This window comes from Hippocampus zosterae, chromosome 9, assembly GCF_025434085.1.
Source record: "Hippocampus zosterae strain Florida chromosome 9, ASM2543408v3, whole genome shotgun sequence".
Taxonomy (NCBI): domain Eukaryota; kingdom Metazoa; phylum Chordata; class Actinopteri; order Syngnathiformes; family Syngnathidae; genus Hippocampus; species Hippocampus zosterae.
This window is the reverse complement of record NC_067459.1, coordinates 18,278,910-18,296,475: the sequence shown is the minus strand read 5'-3', so window position 1 is coordinate 18,296,475 and position 17,566 is coordinate 18,278,910. Positions and strand designations below refer to the sequence as shown.

The window sequence follows — 17,566 nt, the reverse complement described above, 5'->3', positions numbered from 1 at the left end:
TGACACCCTCGGTTGCTGAAAGATGCGTGTCGGTAATAAGCCCTTCTCATTCGACAGACCTACTCCGGGTTGTTCTGTGTGACCGTCAACCCCTACAAGTGGCTCCCAGTGTACGACACAGTTGTTGTAACAGCATACAGAGGCAAAAAGAGGATCGAGGCTCCACCCCACATCTTCTCCATCTCGGACAACGCCTATCAGTTCATGCTCCAAGGTATCATTTAAGCATCGTGTCGGATCACAGAGTCTCTTTCTCTGTTGGGCGCGGTCCTCATACAGTATATCCAAAACGTTTATTTTGAGTGAAAACTCATGAAATTGACAAATGATGGCTTTGTGAAGTGTCTGCCCAACAGCAACGATATGTGACAGAAGAATCTTCTAGCAAGGACCTGTCGATTGTACAATGATATAAGGCACAACATTATTGTTGAATTAATCTGTGTAACCCCATTCTCTCGACAGATCGGGAAAACCAGTCCATTCTCATTACGTAAGTGGCTTTAATGATTTGATCTTATCTTGATTTACGGTGGGGTATATAAATAGCCCGACTTGAATTGGCTTGAGAACACAACCTTGAGTTATGAGCACTTTACGCTGGCAGGAAATTCAATTTGACTCGCTTCAAAATAAGCGTCAGTTTGGCATGAAAAAAAAAAAGCTTTCAAACTGTTAAATGCCATTCCCAATTTAAATTGACTGTTAAACTAAACATACAATGAGACTTATATAGTGTGCATTTAAAAGAAGCATGTTGCATTGAGTGCAGCCTGCTAGCCGATCGCTAACAGGCATGGAAAATACCAGTGACATGCTAACGTTATCATCTGTAATCATGGTGGTGGGATTTGGGTGGGGACTGCGGTATGAGCCCCAAATTCATTCATCTATTGAATCTTTTGTCACTTATTTGGAAACTGTTATCGGACTTGTATCTGAACATCTTTCTTGTAGCGGAGAATCCGGTGCAGGGAAGACTGTTAACACCAAACGTGTCATCCAGTACTTTGCAACAATTGCAGTGTCTGGAGGAAAAAAGCAAGAACATTCTGGAAGCAAAATGAAGGTAATACATTTTGTGTGTGTGTGCATATATATATATATATATATATATATATATTGTTAAGCGCTTTGTCACAGCTGCCGCTGTTGTGAAAGCGCTATATAAATCAGCATGTATTGTGTGTGTATATATATATATATATACATACATACATACAGTATATATTGCTTGATATGTAGAGTATATGGCGTTAATAACAGTTCAAATCACGTCTGGTTATTTTAAGGGCTCGCTGGAAGATCAAATCATTGCAGCAAATCCCCTGCTGGAGGCTTATGGTAATGCCAAAACTGTGAGGAATGACAACTCATCCCGCTTTGTAAGTTCATTCCTCAAAATCATTCCTCTTGACAATGGACACACTTTTGAAAAAGGTTTAGGGGGACCACTAAATCCTGAATTCTACTGGCATTCTTCTGTAGGGTAAATTCATCAGAATCCATTTTGCAACAACTGGAAAGTTGGCCTCTGCGGATATTGAAACATGTAAGGTTCTTTCATCCGCCGTCCAAATTGTTTGATGATGGGACTTTGAACTATTTTGAACTGGCTTTATTTTTGCCTTGTTGCGCAGACCTGCTGGAGAAGTCTCGAGTGACTTTCCAGCTGTCTGCTGAGAGGAGTTACCACATCTTCTACCAAGTCACAACGGGACATAAACCCGAGTTGTTAGGTTAGTAACACTTGGACCTGAGCTCTTTGAAGATTCTTCCATCCAAACTTCCATTAACTCGGAATGACAAATATTTTTCAGAGGCTCTGCTCATCACCACCAACCCCTACGACTATCCCATGATCAGTCACGGTGAAATTACTGTCAAGAGCATCAATGATGTTGAGGAGTTTCTCGCCACTGACGTGAGCCCTATAAATGTTGCATAATGTTGTAGATTTCCCCAGTGTGGGACGAATAAAGGATATCTTATCTTATAATTTGAAAGGTCTCCACAATACGAGCCGTTTTGGGGGAATCCAAAGACATCCTCACGGCATTTCAGCATGCACGCGAGAGACAGCTCATGTGTTTTTGTCATTTGTGGTGCAGTCTGCCATCGATATCCTGGGCTTCACTGCGGAAGAGAAAATGAGCATCTACAAGCTCACTGGAGCCGTGATGCACCATGGCAATATGAAGTTCAAGCAGAAACAACGAGAAGAGCAAGCGGAGCCTGATGGCACTGAGGGTAAATGTCCACCCTTAACGGTTTATCATAGCTCGGTCCAGATAATGGTAAAATATAGTTTGTGGCCCCCCACAAAAAGAGCAGCACGTCCACCGCCATTGGGAAGTGTGTTTAAGGGTGTGTCCGAACATTTGGCCGCTACCGCATGTTCAGACCTTTTATTCATTCCTTTTATGTTCTCCAGTTACATTGTGTCTGAAGAGATGTCGATGGCATTAGAAGGGATAGCTTTCTCAGCAGGGGGGGGTCTTTGCATAGTTTGCAGCACCGTGGCATGTACTCAAATATTCGCAGCAGATCCTTGGTACTCGATATGATCATCTTTTGTGCTCTCCGTTTTCGTCAGTGGCCGATAAAATCGCCTACCTCATGGGCCTCAACTCGGCCGATATGCTCAAGGCTTTGTGTTTCCCAAGAGTCAAGGTCGGCAATGAAATGGTGGTCAAAGGTCAAACTGTGCCCCAGGTACTTTTGAGATGCGCACCTCGCATTCAATCAACGATTTCCAAGCAGCCTTTGTAATGATATTTCTTGACTTCAAGGTTCACAACGCCGTTATGGCCCTTGCCAAATCTGTCTATGAGAAAATGTTCTTGTGGATGGTGGTCAGAATCAATGAGATGCTGGACACCAAGCAGGCCAGAAGCTACTTCATTGGTGTCTTGGACATTGCTGGATTTGAAATCTTTGATGTAAGTTCACACCAGATAAGCGCAGACTGCTCTCACAACTCAACCGACGGGGAAAAAACCCCAAACCCTAAACATTTTCTTTGCATCTCCTTTTTAGTTCAACAGCTTGGAGCAGCTTTGCATCAACTTCACCAATGAAAAACTGCAACAGTTTTTCAACCACCACATGTTCGTCCTGGAGCAAGAGGAGTACAAGAAAGAAGGAATCGAGTGGGAGTTCATTGACTTCGGCATGGACTTGGCTGCCTGTATTGAGCTTATTGAGAAGGTAGATAAGAAAAACTTCTTCACTTTGAAATAAATAGCTTGATATAACAGCCATCGACCAATGTCATTGCAGCCGATGGGCATCTTCTCCATCCTTGAAGAGGAGTGCATGTTCCCCAAGGCCACAGACATAACCTTCAAGAACAAACTGTTCGACCAGCATCTCGGCAAAAGTGCCCCCTTCCAGAAGCCAAAGCCAACCAAAGGCAAAGCCGAGGCCCACTTCTCCCTTGTTCACTACGCCGGCACTGTCGACTACAACGTCAACGGCTGGCTGGACAAGAATAAGGACCCCCTGAATGGCTCAGTTGTTCAGCTCTTCCAGAAATCCTCGATGAAGCTATTGGCTCACCTCTATGCCACGCACGCCGGAACTGAAGGTAAAGTCCCACGTCATCAAACTGTCCTTGTTGTGTTTCTGCTTTTTCATCTCATTCCGCCGCAGAGGGTACAGATTTCTCATACTGTAATCCAGAAGTCACATGCTGGTTTTCGTAATTTCAGTCATATGCAACTATTTGTCAGAGGAGGTTCTAGTGGCAGCAATGAGAACGTAAAAAAGATGATCAGCATTGAGACATGAACGATATCAAGGCTTCAATGTTTTACAGATGCAAAAGGTGCAAAGAAAGGTGGCAAAAAGAAGGGAGGTTCATTTCAGACAGTGTCAGCCCTATTCAGGGTAAGATCAATTTTTCCAAAAACATCTCCCTGGTGCATAAAATTAAATCGCATCATCCAGTCAATGTTCCTAATCTGGCAAATCATTCTCCCAACTCCAGGAAAATTTAGCAAAGCTGATGACCAACTTGAGGAGCACTCACCCTCATTTTGTGCGCTGTATAATTCCAAATGAGACAAAAACGCCAGGTGGGTCTCAACTTCTGCCATCACTCAACTCAAAGAGCTTTCACGCTGACTTGTCTTTGGGGCTTCATATCGGTCACGTTTACTGTTTCAGGTCTGATGGAGAACGCCCTGGTTATCCACCAGCTGCGCTGTAACGGCGTGCTGGAGGGCATCAGGATCTGTAGGAAAGGTTTCCCCAGTAGAATCCTCTACGGTGACTTCAAGCAGAGGTACTTTTGCTTCTCAGTGGACCAAAAACAGTTCAACCACACGTTTATTTGAGTAATTTTTCAAATGTGATCACTATGTGAGGTATTTTAACTAACTGGTGACTTTATTTCTCGATCTGAGAGGCCCAAATGTGAGAAACCTTGAATTGCAACTGAATGGATCTCATAAGTGTCTTTGTGTATAATGTTGCAGCTATTCGTTGATTTTTTTTGCTGGTTTTTTTATATTTTGGCCACGTTTTAAAAATCCCCCAAACTGCATTCTTTCAGATACAAAGTATTGAATGCCAGCGTCATCCCGGAGGGCCACTTCATCGACAACAAGAAGGCCTCAGAGAAACTTTTGAGCTCCATCAATGTCGATCAATCACAGTACAGGTTTGGCCACACCAAGGTGAGCTACACTCACTGAGCTCAACTTTTCAGTAGAATGAAATGTTTTTGTAGCTTGAGACTATACGCCACTCAATAGGTGTTCTTCAAAGCCGGCCTGCTGGGTACACTTGAGGAGATGCGAGATGAAAAACTTGCCATCCTGGTGACCATGACGCAGGCTCTCTGCAGAGGTTACGTCATGAGGAAGGAGTTTGTGAAGATGATGGAGAGGAGGTACAAGACGATTCGATTATTGATGGCATTGACAAGTCAATGGCTTTATTCCCGAGCTTAATTCCAACCACCGATTTGTGTTTTCTCGCTGTTCTCAGAGAGGCCATCTACTCCATCCAGTACAACATCCGCTCATTCACCAATGTCAAACATTGGCCGTGGATGAAGCTCTACTTCAAGATTAAGCCTCTGCTGAAGAGTGCGGAAGCTGAAAAGGAGATGGCCCAAATGAAAGAGGACTTTGAAAAAACCAAAGAGGAGCTCTCCAAGGCCTTGGCCAAGAAGAAGGAACTGGAGGAGAAGATGGTTTCCCTCCTGCAGGAGAAGAACGACTTGCAGCTCCAGATTCAGGCTGTATGTGAACCAGGAAGAGATGCATTAATCGAGGATAAAAACGATTATCATTTACATTTGATTTCATTATGACTCCAGGATAGCGAAACCCTTGCTGATGCGGAGGAAAGGTGCGAGGGGCTCATCAAAGCCAAAATCCAGCTTGAGGCGAAGGTCAAAGAGGCTTCCGAGAGGCTGGAGGACGAGGAGGAGGTGAACGCTGAACTCACAGCCAAGAAGAGGAAGCTGGAGGACGAGTGCTCCGAGTTGAAGAAAGACATCGATGACCTGGAGCTTACCCTGGCTAAAGTTGAGAAGGAGAAGCACGCCACCGAGAACAAGGTTGGTGTTGAATTCATCTTAAATTGAGTCTCCGCTCTACGCAAATTACTAAATCCCACAAAACATGGTGTGATAGGTAAAAAACCTGGTTGAGGAGATGTCTTCTCAAGATGAGACCATTGCCAAATTGAGCAAAGAGAGGAAAGCCCTCCAAGAGGCCCATCAGCAGACCCTGGATGACCTTCAGGCAGAGGAAGACAAAGTCAACACTCTGACAAAGGCCAATACCAAGCTGGAGCAGCAAGTCGATGATGTGAGAAATGTTTCCATATGAAATGTGCAATAGAGTGTCTGTTTCAAGTTGCCGGGTCCAAAGTATCTTCAAGCTTGTTGTTGATGCAACATGTGAACTCACTAGCTCGAAGGATCCCTGGAGCAAGAAAAGAAGCTCCGCATGGATCTCGAGCGATCCAAGAGGAAGCTGGAAGGAGATCTGAAGCTGGCCCACGAGACCATCATGGATCTGGAAAATGAGAAGCAGCAGGCTGATGAGAAAATCAAGAAGTATGCGAGAATCCCCGTTGAACTGACTCCCTCTTCCTAATTTCCGAATTCCTCATTTTTAAAATGTGTTTCTAAGGAGGGACTTTGAGATGAGCCAGCTTCTTGGCAAGATCGAGGATGAACAATCAGTCGGGATTCAGCTTCATAAGAAAATCAAAGAACTGCAGGTCAAGTGAAATCAACACAATTGCTGCAGTGGGAAGGATTTGGTGCCTGACATTGGAATTTGTGACATTGTCAACCTTTTATTCAATTCAATAACAGGCCCGTATTGAGGAGCTGGAGGAGGAGATTGAAGCCGAGCGGGCTGCTCGCGCCAAGGTGGAGAAGCAGAGGTCTGATCTCTCCAGGGAACTCGAGGAGATCAGCGAGCGACTGGAGGAGGCCGGCGGAGCCACCTCGGTCCAGATCGAGATGAACAAGAAGCGCGAGGCCGAGTTCCAGAGGCTGCGCCGCGACCTGGAAGAGTCCACCCTGCAGCACGAGGCCACCGCCGCGGCTCTGCGCAAGAAGCAGGCCGACAGCGTGGCCGAGCTCGGGGAGCAGATCGATAACCTTCAGCGGGTCAAACAGAAGCTGGAGAAGGAGAAGAGCGAATACAAGATGGAGATCGACGACCTCAGCAGCAACATGGAGGCCATTGCGAAATCCAAAGTAAAGTTTCCAAATAGCAAAGCCTAAGACGAAGTCAAACGACCAATTCTTGGTCATTCCTTCATTCCCATCGTGTCGTCAAAACGTGATCGTTCGGTTTGTTTTGCGCAGGGAAACCTGGAGAAAATGTGCCGTTCATTGGAAGATCAATTAAGTGAATTCAAGTCCAGGCATGAAGAGCACGTGCGTCAATTTAATGACATCAGTGTTCAAAGAGCAAGACTGACGACTGAAAATGGTGAGTCAAAATAGAACGCGATACGCTATTTTCAGTGTTGCAGCAAAAATGAAAAGCAGTTGAGCAGCCTATCATCATTATATGTAAGCTCACACCTATAAAAAAAATTGCAACCACCAAAAATGATGAAATCAAAACACGGCCTTCCGAAATATTTTGAGTGGTCCAACCTTTTTTTCCCTTGTTCAAGGTGAAATTGGTCGTCAGCTGGAGGAAAAGGAATCTCTCGTTTCCCAGCTTATGAGGAGCAAGCAGGGCTATATTCATCAGATCGAAGAGTTTAAGAGGGCCCTTGAAGAAGAAACCAAGGTACACAGCCGTGCTGTTGTCTTGTACTTGTCATCAAGTGTTTCTTGGTCATTATCCTGTTTATGTTGTTAAAAGTCCAAGAACGCCCTGGCCCACGCCGTCCAGTCCTCCCGTCACGACTGCGACCTGCTCCGAGAGCAGTATGAGGAGGAACTGGAGGCCAAGGCAGAGCTCCAGAGAGCTTTGTCCAAGGCCAACAGTGAGGTGGCTCAGTGGAGAACCAAATATGAGACCGACGCTATTCAGCGCACTGAAGAGCTGGAGGAGGCCAAGTACGTCACGACAACCGCACCGCCGCCGGTCAACGCTTCATTCTGACGATATTTTCATGAAACGCTTTCAACAGGAAAAAGCTTGCCCAGCGTCTCCAGGACGCGGAGGAGTCCATCGAGGCAGTGAATGCCAAATGTTCCTCTCTTGAGAAGACCAAACAGAGACTTCTTTGTGAAGTGGAAGATCTGATGATCGACGTGGAGAGAGCCAACGCTCTGGCTGCCGTCCTCGATAAGAAGCAGAGGAACTTTGACAAGGTCAGCTTATACTTTATAAGACAACATGTGAGGGGTTTTGTGTTCAATATGACTGAAGACACCGCTTTGATTTGAATGCATTTAGATTCTTGCTGAGTGGAAGCAGAAATATGAGGAGAGCCAGGCCGAACTGGAGGGAGCTCTCAAGGAGGCCCGCTCACTCAGCACTGAGATGTTCAAACTGAAGAACTCCTATGAAGAATCTCTGGACCATCTGGAGACCCTGAAGAGGGAGAACAAGAACCTGCAACGTACGATGATATTTTTTTTTTGTTTGTGATTTTGTGCCGTTTTCCTCTTTGCTTACTTTGGTGTATAACACCACGATTGTATTTGTCAGATTATGCCAGGAAATTGTGAAATGACTGCTCTTTGTTTTCCCACCAGAGGAAATTAGTGATTTGACTGAGCAACTTGCGATGTCGTCAAAGACAATTCATGAGTTGGAAAAAGCCAAAAAGCTCGCTGAGACTGAAAAAGCCGAAATCCAAACAGCTCTTGAGGAAGCAGAGGTACTCAAAATGACATGTGAGCTTGAGCATGATCACAAATCTTGATTGCGCTAAACACGTTCCTCAACCACCACAGGCCACACTGGAGCACGAAGAATCAAAGATCATTCGCATTCAACTGGAGCTCACCCAAGTCAAGAGCGAGATCGACAGAAAGCTTGCGGAGAAGGATGAGGAGATGGAACAGATCAAGCGGAACAGCCAGCGCGTGATCGAGTCCATGCAGACCGCTTTGGATGCTGAAATCAGGAGCAGGAACGATGCCCTGAGACTCAAGAAGAAGATGGAGGGAGACCTGAATGAGATGGAGATTCAGCTCAGCCACGCCAACCGCCAGGCAGCTGAAGCCCAGAAACAGCTGAGGAATGTCCAGGGACAACTCAAGGTACAAGATAAAATAGAAACACATTTGTCCTGCATGAAAGTGACAGAAGGTGTATTCGGTGCTCAGCCTTCACTGAGGACTTGCTCGATCCATCTCACTACGCTATGACATCCACATTCCATCAAACGTGCCCCAAAAACACCTTAGCAGCTCGTAACTGCGCCAACTAATAATATTTATCGAAAAGTAAAAACATGACAATGGTGCATAAAATACATCATGCGTGATGATTCAAATCATATCTGCAGATTGTTTCAGAAGTATCTTGCTCAGAGAGGTTTTGCTCTGCCCAACCCATCAGAGGCCAAAAAAAACTGTTGATGTCATAGAGGACCAGCCTGACTTTGAAAGAAACAGTCCCATTGCGATTTTACAAGAATTGAATTTACATGGGGCAGAATGATTGATTTTGATGGCCCTGTGTAGATTAAATGGATACGGCGACACATGGAGGCTGAAATTTGATTGGACCAAAAAAAAAAAAATCGAACATTGAAATCCACATGCTACAAGCAATTTGGTCATGAGAAATGATGAAAATGAATTCATGCAATATCATGGAACAGACACAGCATTAGAATTTATGCTGTTAAAGTAGGTCAGATCCTGATTTACTGTATCAAGGGGCCTTTATGCTGGAAAAAATACAGACAACAGTTTTCAGGGACTGGAAGTTCACTGCTTCTTCAAAAGAGTCAATTTCCTGAGTGAGGCTCATCTTTTTCACATCTACTGCCGAATTTGACTTACAAGACACGTTGAAGTACAGCATTGTATCGGTAAATATTGCTTGCTCGGCAAAAGCATGACTGTGTTATTATTGTCTCGCATCCAGGATGCTGTGCTGCACCTCGATGAGGCTCTGAGGGCTCACGCAGAAATGAAAGAGCAGGTTGCCATGGTGGAGCGCAGGAACAACCTGATGCTGGCTGAGATCGAGGAGCTGCGAGTTGCTCTGGAGCAGACGGACAGAAGCCGCAAATTGGCTGAAGCTGAGCTGGTTGATGCCAGTGAGCGTGTGACACTCCTGCACTCTCAGGTACAAAGCACACTATCATGCTTTTTGTTGAAATCGGTAAGTTGTTCAATGTTGACAAGTCGGACAACCTGTGCTCCCATTCATGCAGAATACAAATCTGATCAACACCAAGAAGAAGCTTGAGGCAGACCTTGTTCAAGTGCAGGCTGAAGTGGAGGATGCTGTCCAGGAAGCAAGGAATGCTGAAGAAAAGGCTAAGAAGGCCATTACTGATGTAAGAACCGGTTGACGCTGGGTTTTTGTTTGTTTGTTTTAATCTACCCCTAAGCCCAACAATAGTCATACCGTGGTCCTACTTTTAAAATGTGGACTTTGAATTTCTGTTTGAAATGTGTCAAAAGCCTTTAAAAAAATGTCTGCATCAGTATTTTATTGTTTAGCAAAAGGTCAACATCCACATATTTTCGACTGAGGTATATGCAATGTTGTCTTTGTTGATGACAATGTTCTCGATTATCGAGAAGCATTTTTTTAGAATCAAAATTGTATGGCCATAAATATGAGTACAGTAATTGTCAAAGTGTAAAAAAATGGAAGAGGCAAATTTTTTCCTATTAACATCTAACCCTAACTCCAATAGTCATTTTCCACTTTTGCCATTTAGAATGTGGTCATCAGATACAGTGCTCAAACTAATCTGAAAGTGAAAATGGAAATAAATTATGTTTGATACCTAAATGGCCTTAATCCCTACAGGAAAGCTGAACAAATACCGGTACTTAATTAAGTCTTTTGGTTGTCACCTGATGCTCCATACCTGTAAATATCCCCAATTTGAATGTTGGTGCTCATTTGCATATTAATCTTGTTGAAACGACTATTTCATGTGTAGGCTGCCATGATGGCAGAGGAACTGAAGAAGGAGCAGGACACCAGCTCTCATTTGGAGAGGATGAAGAAGAACATGGAAGTGACAGTCAAAGACCTGCAGCACCGTCTGGACGAGGCCGAGACTCTGGCTCTCAAGGGGGGCAAGAAACAGCTCCAAAAACTCGAGGCCCGGGTACGTTCTGTAATGTTGATATTCATTTTGAATTTGAAATGATTGACATCGTAACATGCTGTTGAGGGGAAAAATTTCAATTACCGCTGCCAGCTAGATTAACTGTTATTTTTTGTTTGTTTGAAGCATATCGACTTGTTTTTTTAGTCCAAAGTCCAAATTTGCATCGCTGACTTTTAAGATATGCCACCGCATTTTTTGACAGCACTTCAAAAATATTTACGCAGAGTTCTCCCTGCCGGCTCTCATTCGTCTCAGCTGCTGTGGCACCGCATTGTATGCTGGTTTGCACTTTCAGATGCACTATTCACAGAAGCCAAAATCAGTACAATTCATCTCAGGTTTGATAAATCACAACAGGCTCAATTCGATCTCAACCATTTGCACATAGTCCTCACTGGTTGCTTCCACATTTGGTTGTATAAGCACAATCGGGTTTGAGCAAACCTTTCATAAATCAAGCCCATTACCAAAATTAGAACACTCACGTGAAGACTCGCCATAGCTTGAGCCAACTGGCTAATTTCCGACACATGCCAGCCCACCAAGCCACGCCTCTTTAAACCTCTAAAACACATCCCACAATTTTGCAGTATTTTCGATACATTTCATACTTGCATTTTTTTAATGTCGTTGTTCAATAATTTTTCCAATGTGCTTTAAATGCCTGTCTGAATAACGTGTTTAAGCATGCGAGAGAGGTCCAGCAACATTAAACCAAACATAATGATGTGGTCTTTCAGATTATGTATCCGCAAATGTCGCCCTAAAGTCTTGCCAAATGTCGTCTTTTTGTGCTGAAGGTGAGAGAGCTGGAATCAGAGGTGGATGCTGAGCAGAAAAGAGGCGCTGAAGCTATTAGGGGTGTCCGCAAGTACGAACGACGAGTCAAAGACCTGACTTATCAGGTAAGAAATCTCTTCCTGTCGAACAGGCTGGATGTAGAACCCGCTTTTCACCTCTAGAGGGCGTAAAACACCTCCCGGTCACACGGCCCTTGTAAATCAGAACTTTTTAAAAATTACTATAAATAACCACTTGGATCCTGTTTATTACTATGCAACGTTTGTAACATTTAGACATGCATTAGACACATACAATGTGAAAATGTGTCGGTGTCCAGTTATGATGCCGGATGTTGGTACTGTTTTTCGTTCAATATGAAGTCTATATTCTTCTGTCTGTGGCTTAGGTGTCATGCTTCCATCCACATAACTTCACTTGTAAGTCCTGGTGGGTTTAATTTTAGTCTTAAATATATCATCTTGTCTATCCCCCTTCAGACGGAAGAGGACAGGAAGAACATTGCCAGACTTCAGGATCTGGTGGACAAGCTGCAGCTGAAAGTCAAGGTTTACAAGAGGCAATGCGAAGACACTGTAAGTGGTGCAGCTGAAATGTTAGACCGGGGCTGGGCAAACATTTGTGCTCAAGTGTCACGTTAGATTTTTATTTAATTTTTTTTTCACATTTCTATTTATCATTATTTAATGAGATACAGTACCTCTGTTTTGGTCTTTATTTTAAACGCGATCAGTGAGATCAAATCAAACCAAGACAATAAAACTAATTGAAATTTTAACAATACATTAGATTACATATGCCTAAAAATGAATGAATGAACCAACTGGATGGACTCTTGATAATGTAAATGCTCAGTGGTCCGCATGAAAAAAAAAACTGAGTGCATGGGGCCATGCTTTTCCCACCCCCGTGTTAGATGCGGGACAGTTTGTGTGTATGTGTCTTATATTCTCTTGACATCACAGCACTTTTGAACTTCGTGCTCTTTAGGAGGAGCAGGCCAACACCCACCTGACCAGATACAGGAAGGTTCAACATGAGATGGAGGAGGCTCAGGAACGTGCCGACATTGCCGAGTCGCAGGTCAACAAGCTGCGGGCCAAGAGTCGTGACTTTGCCAGGGTATGTTTGTTTCATTTCATTCCAACCAGAACCTCACACGAAACTGTTGATACTTCATTAACAAAATCATTTTACTTCAATTCCCCCGTCTCATCAATGTTTCTATGTTGCTTCGAAGGGCAAGGAGGCTGAAGAATGAACATCAGTCACAATAAGACACAGCAAGAAATCATAAAATATGATCTTTTTGTTGTGAGATGTGACAAGCGTGTAACAAAATAAAGTTCCCAGCAATCAGATGACCGTTGCTTTGCCTGTTGTGTTTGTTGCGGGTAACATTTCAAAATGGACAATTCTTTCAAATTCCTACTTCATATTTGTATATGAAGTGGGAATACGCTGATAAACCGCCCGATCAACCAGGTGTTTTTTTTTCCCCTCAATATTTTGCTGACCTTATTTTAACTACATGGGTGAAATGAAATAAAGTGATCCAATCAAACTTCAAAAATTCTCAATAACAGACGGGGCACTCAGTCCATTTAACAAGCTGAGTGGCAATGTTATAAGGTGATTTAGATTGTGTCAAAGTGTCAGCTGTATGTATCAAGACTCCAAAATTAACCTGGCCCTCAAGTGTTGCCCGTTATCTCGTGAAAGACGTTCAGGTTAAGGCAACTGCAAATCTTGCACGGGCGGTGTTAATGTTAGTGACAGTCAAGTGACCTGACAGTTTTTCTTCATGCATATGTGCGGGATGTCAAGGTCCTGTCATAAAAATAGACCCGTTAGTCAGCAACCACAACAAGAACAACAAAACATGAACTTGTTAAATTTGTACTATTGTTTCACTGAAAAGAGAAGCCAGACTTTCTATAATTAATAACAAATATTATTATTATGCCAATGTGAATAAGATAAATGGTAAAATATTGTGAAAATTATCTTCTTGTGCTCATAAAATCCATCTTAATAAGGACATGATTAATATTCTGTACATAAACACACTTTATTGTCTTTAACTTTGTTCTTTTCTTTTCTCTTTTGTGCGACATTGTGTCACTCACGTAGCTATAAACTGATATCTCCTCATCTGAGTTTGGACATGTCGGTCCTTAAGAATCGAGATGTTTACTATTACATATATAACTCATGAAACAGGACTCCCGTCTTAGCATCTGTCCTTTTATGAAATGAGATTGCGGCGCGTGTCCCATACCGAAGGCTGTTTCCACAAAAAGAGCCGAGACGGGAACAAATGTGTGAGCCCGCTGATGAGAGAGCCCGAGGCCCCGAGCATTGCTGAGGAGACATCTATATTTGTATTTCCTCCATATAAGCACCCCCAGGCAGCAAAGCAGATCGAGTGTCACATTTTTATTTAATATATTGGCCTATTTTGTCGGGTGTGAAGCCCACAGCCTTCAGCTCCAAAGCCCCTTCAGCCCATCTTTGTCACTTGAGTGTCATCTTTCAACAAGGAAAGAATGCAAACTATCAAACGTCGTACAACCCGATCCCCTCCTTGCACCGTATGGGGAACAAACGCTCGACTTGGAAGAAGGTCAAGCTACGAGTGTGGCCTTGTCTTCACTTCATCTGTCAGCGTAGGCAGTGCAACGAGACCATTTAGAGGAAGAGTTTAAAAATAAACCCTTCGCCCCCGAGACAACGCGAGTGCCTTTCTTGAAAATCCAGGAGATGGGAAACTAGTCATCTGTTCACTGCAGATTTCACATCGGACAGTGGGGATGTACAATGCACTGGCAGTGTTGCTAGCAGTGTTAACGGTGTTTACCTTAAAAATCATTGGGACAAAGTACAATATTCAGGGCAGATAGGATGAATTTTCCTCAAAAAAGAGGCTTCAAGCTCCCGGTTAAGTTTATTGTCAAACTGAATTGCATTTAAAACCACATTTCTTTGCCTTAAATTCTGCTAGCTTAATGCACGCACATAATGGGAAGTGCCACAAATGTGCTAGCAACTATGTGGCGGTGTTATAACACTTTAAGCAGCAGATAATTGAACACATATAGTGTGTCAACACATGTAGACAGACAAAATAACACGACTCAAAGGAAAGAGACATTGTCTTTATTTCCCTTTTTAAAAATTACTAAAATTACTGTAGCCTATGCAGACACTGTTCATTTTAATCAGATTTTTTTTCTGTCAATTTTGTATGGATCTCAAAAGACTTGAAAAACTGAAATGACCACTGATTGGGTAAAAAAAAAAACTTAATTTATATGAATTTACCATCCAGCTACTCTGAACCTCTTATCCTCACTTGGGTTGCAGGCATGCTGGAGCCTATCCCAGCTGTCTTTGGGCAAGAGGCGGGGTATAGCCTGGACTGGTTGCCAGCCAATGACCTAAATAATAAACAATGATGAGCTTTAGATGGGAGAAGTAGCGGTGGTGGGGTCTGTTAGGGGAACATTCTCAAGAAAAGATGTGTATTGTCTAACAATGACTGTGTGTACAAATGTGTATTCATCTCATTACTTTGAAAGTATTTGTTTATCAGGCTCTAACTATGCTTTAGAATGGAGGGCATATAATTAATGTACAACAGTACCAAAATGGTGCAAGTAAAAAAAAAAAAAAAAGAAGTAATTCCTGAAAAAAATCACTGTTGTGCACAGTAACATCTCAATTGCCTATATATTGTCTATTTTTTCACCCTCATGTCTCACTTCGCAATAAACAGCCATCAAAACACGTCGGGTTCAATAATGAATTATTGGTTTGTCTGTTTTTTCCACATATACTTTACGTACCCATTATCGATTTAAAATACTTGGTCCCTTATGATCATGTCATAGAACCCCAGAGTAAGACAATGAAGCCCCAGTGGCCCCCTCGTTCTGCATCATCATTGTATAAATTAGATGTATATACGGTACCAATAATCATTGTGTGATTGTATTCATGAGGCGACAGTGTTAAAGTGCCCTAAAAGAGACGGCTATTTGTCAAAACGCTGTGTAGTTACAAATATTTTCGCACGTATTCATCATTCATGAATGTGAGAATGCTGAAGTAGCCCTGGGGTGCAGCTAACACATCATTTAAGAATGGCGTCCTACGTCTGAGCCCTTAGATGAGCACATCTCCCCAAAACAGGCAAACACATGTGAGCCGGGATGTCTGCAGACATGTACGTACGTTGAACGTTTTGCTGTAGACTCCGTGTTAGAAGCCATTCCGTCAAAGCAGGCCACTGATAGGAACTTCACCCTGCTTCCCATCTCCCCAAAAGTCCCGAACACTGACATGAGAGGCTAAAGAACATAAACGTGACATTTTTACCACCAAGAAAGAAACAATAGCAGCAAAGCAAATGGAAACAAGAGAATAAATGTGATGAAAGGTCTCAAAGCAAAGTAGAAAAAAAGATGCCTTCAATGTGAGCACAATTAGATCAACAAGTGCAGTACAGCAATAAAAATAGAATGACACATGTACAATCATCACCTGTCTCATGCTGACACTGCCTCAGTCAGTAATTGCCTGGCTTTCAGTACACAACTGCTGTTTCCAAACTCCTTCAAAGTCCTGTTTAAACTTTTTGAGACACTTCTTAAAAAAATAAATAAATCCCAGATTTCCTCTTAGGCTCGGCAAGGTGAGATAATAAAGCTCTGTATGCTTACTTATCACACATGGAGTGTTGGAAGAATGCCCTTCTTTTTTAAAAACACCGCCCTGTAATCCTTTGACCGGATGCCCTGCTATTAATACAAGCATTGTTACTTTGTCTTTTGTCCTACAACAAATCCCATTAAGTTTTGGGATTTGATCAGGATGAGACCTGGCCATGGCACTGGATCATTGTTTTCACAAGTTCTTCATTTCGTTCCTTTGTCACAGGAAAGACTTGCAAGGTTTCTGTAACAGAATACCGGTGACATATGAGCACTTCTCTCCAGCTAAAGTTGGATGCTTCTCAGTGCCAAGGTGTATTAGAGAGATTATTGTAAAGACCCAAACAATGTCGGAACTTTGGTAATACGACGTGCCTGCCAGAAAAATATATGCATATCGTTTTTTTAAAAAAGTCTTTTTCCTCTGTCTGGCACCTTATTTCCTTTGCTCAAATTTTTAACCTCTATGTGTCATGTATTTTCTATTTCCTGTGGCTTGTGGGGCTCTAATAGGTTCTATTTAAAACTAATTCATCAAATGGAATGATTTGGATGCCTGAGCAAACCACCCTATCAACACTCACAAGACCATTTAATCTGCTGCTGACAGCAACGGAGAAAGTTTATAGGCCTAAACGAACAATTATCATTGCTGTCATAGAACATTATATTTGCTCTGCTCCCATCTGCGTCTTTTCATAATTCTCCCTTAAGTATCTAATTAGAAATCAGGAACGTCGTCTGTGATCGGATATCGATCGGATATGAAAGATGATACCAGACAATAGGCGTAAAAGAACATGACCAAAAAAAGCAAGTCATCAAAGTCGGATGTAGGCCCAACTCTATATAAGAAGGCTGGCCGGACGCCCTCAAGGAAGTGACAGGCGACGAGTCAAGGTAAGTGGTTCTCAGTCTTATATTAGAATAAGGCAAGCCAGCAGCTTAGAAAACAATGCAGTGCATGACTATTCACTGCCAGACATCACAAAGCCGCCAAACAACTTGACCAGGATTTGGAAGGACGGCAAGCTCCCTTTATTTATGACACTTATCAGGAATTCCTTTCAACTATTTGTGTTTTGTTTACTCCATCTTTCAGAATCCTGATCCGCAACCATCATTCACTTTTCTGCTGAGGGTGGGAGGAAAGTAAGTCTTCTCTGTTTTTGACATCCGTCATCCTTCATTCTAATTAACAATGTGTGACATTGTTTTATCCATCCATCCATCCATCCATCCATCCATCCATCCATCCATCCATCTTCAATACATCCAACCAGCTTGCTAGCTAGCTAGCT

General features: G+C 43.0%; 1 protein-coding gene across 2 annotated transcripts in view; it reads left to right on the top strand.

Moving 5' to 3' along the window:
- Window positions 1-17,566, top strand: part of LOC127608020 (myosin heavy chain, fast skeletal muscle-like) — a 28,322-nt gene that overhangs the window by 821 nt on the left and 9,935 nt on the right. The window contains exons 5-41 of one of the 2 annotated variants that reach the window (XM_052076837.1): window positions 58-214; window positions 466-493; window positions 958-1,069; window positions 1,293-1,385; window positions 1,489-1,552; window positions 1,641-1,739; window positions 1,821-1,924; window positions 2,112-2,250; window positions 2,597-2,715; window positions 2,793-2,942; window positions 3,040-3,210; window positions 3,283-3,589; window positions 3,821-3,891; window positions 3,992-4,079; window positions 4,171-4,288; window positions 4,559-4,682; window positions 4,761-4,897; window positions 4,996-5,251; window positions 5,330-5,572; window positions 5,649-5,825; window positions 5,931-6,076; window positions 6,153-6,243; window positions 6,341-6,730; window positions 6,842-6,968; window positions 7,159-7,277; window positions 7,353-7,549; window positions 7,624-7,807; window positions 7,893-8,058; window positions 8,195-8,319; window positions 8,396-8,704; window positions 9,540-9,743; window positions 9,832-9,957; window positions 10,576-10,746; window positions 11,550-11,654; window positions 12,030-12,125; window positions 12,541-12,672; window positions 12,791-12,911. In XM_052076837.1, the coding sequence (XP_051932797.1) occupies window positions 58-214; window positions 466-493; window positions 958-1,069; window positions 1,293-1,385; window positions 1,489-1,552; window positions 1,641-1,739; window positions 1,821-1,924; window positions 2,112-2,250; window positions 2,597-2,715; window positions 2,793-2,942; window positions 3,040-3,210; window positions 3,283-3,589; window positions 3,821-3,891; window positions 3,992-4,079; window positions 4,171-4,288; window positions 4,559-4,682; window positions 4,761-4,897; window positions 4,996-5,251; window positions 5,330-5,572; window positions 5,649-5,825; window positions 5,931-6,076; window positions 6,153-6,243; window positions 6,341-6,730; window positions 6,842-6,968; window positions 7,159-7,277; window positions 7,353-7,549; window positions 7,624-7,807; window positions 7,893-8,058; window positions 8,195-8,319; window positions 8,396-8,704; window positions 9,540-9,743; window positions 9,832-9,957; window positions 10,576-10,746; window positions 11,550-11,654; window positions 12,030-12,125; window positions 12,541-12,672; window positions 12,791-12,811 (5,466 nt within the window). In that variant the 3' untranslated portion in view covers window positions 12,812-12,911. Of the gene's footprint in view, window positions 1-57; window positions 215-465; window positions 494-957; window positions 1,070-1,292; window positions 1,386-1,488; window positions 1,553-1,640; window positions 1,740-1,820; window positions 1,925-2,111; window positions 2,251-2,596; window positions 2,716-2,792; window positions 2,943-3,039; window positions 3,211-3,282; window positions 3,590-3,820; window positions 3,892-3,991; window positions 4,080-4,170; window positions 4,289-4,558; window positions 4,683-4,760; window positions 4,898-4,995; window positions 5,252-5,329; window positions 5,573-5,648; window positions 5,826-5,930; window positions 6,077-6,152; window positions 6,244-6,340; window positions 6,731-6,841; window positions 6,969-7,158; window positions 7,278-7,352; window positions 7,550-7,623; window positions 7,808-7,892; window positions 8,059-8,194; window positions 8,320-8,395; window positions 8,705-9,539; window positions 9,744-9,831; window positions 9,958-10,575; window positions 10,747-11,549; window positions 11,655-12,029; window positions 12,126-12,540; window positions 12,673-12,790; window positions 12,912-17,566 lie in introns of those variants that run through there. The other variant, XM_052076838.1, reaches the window with a different exon arrangement.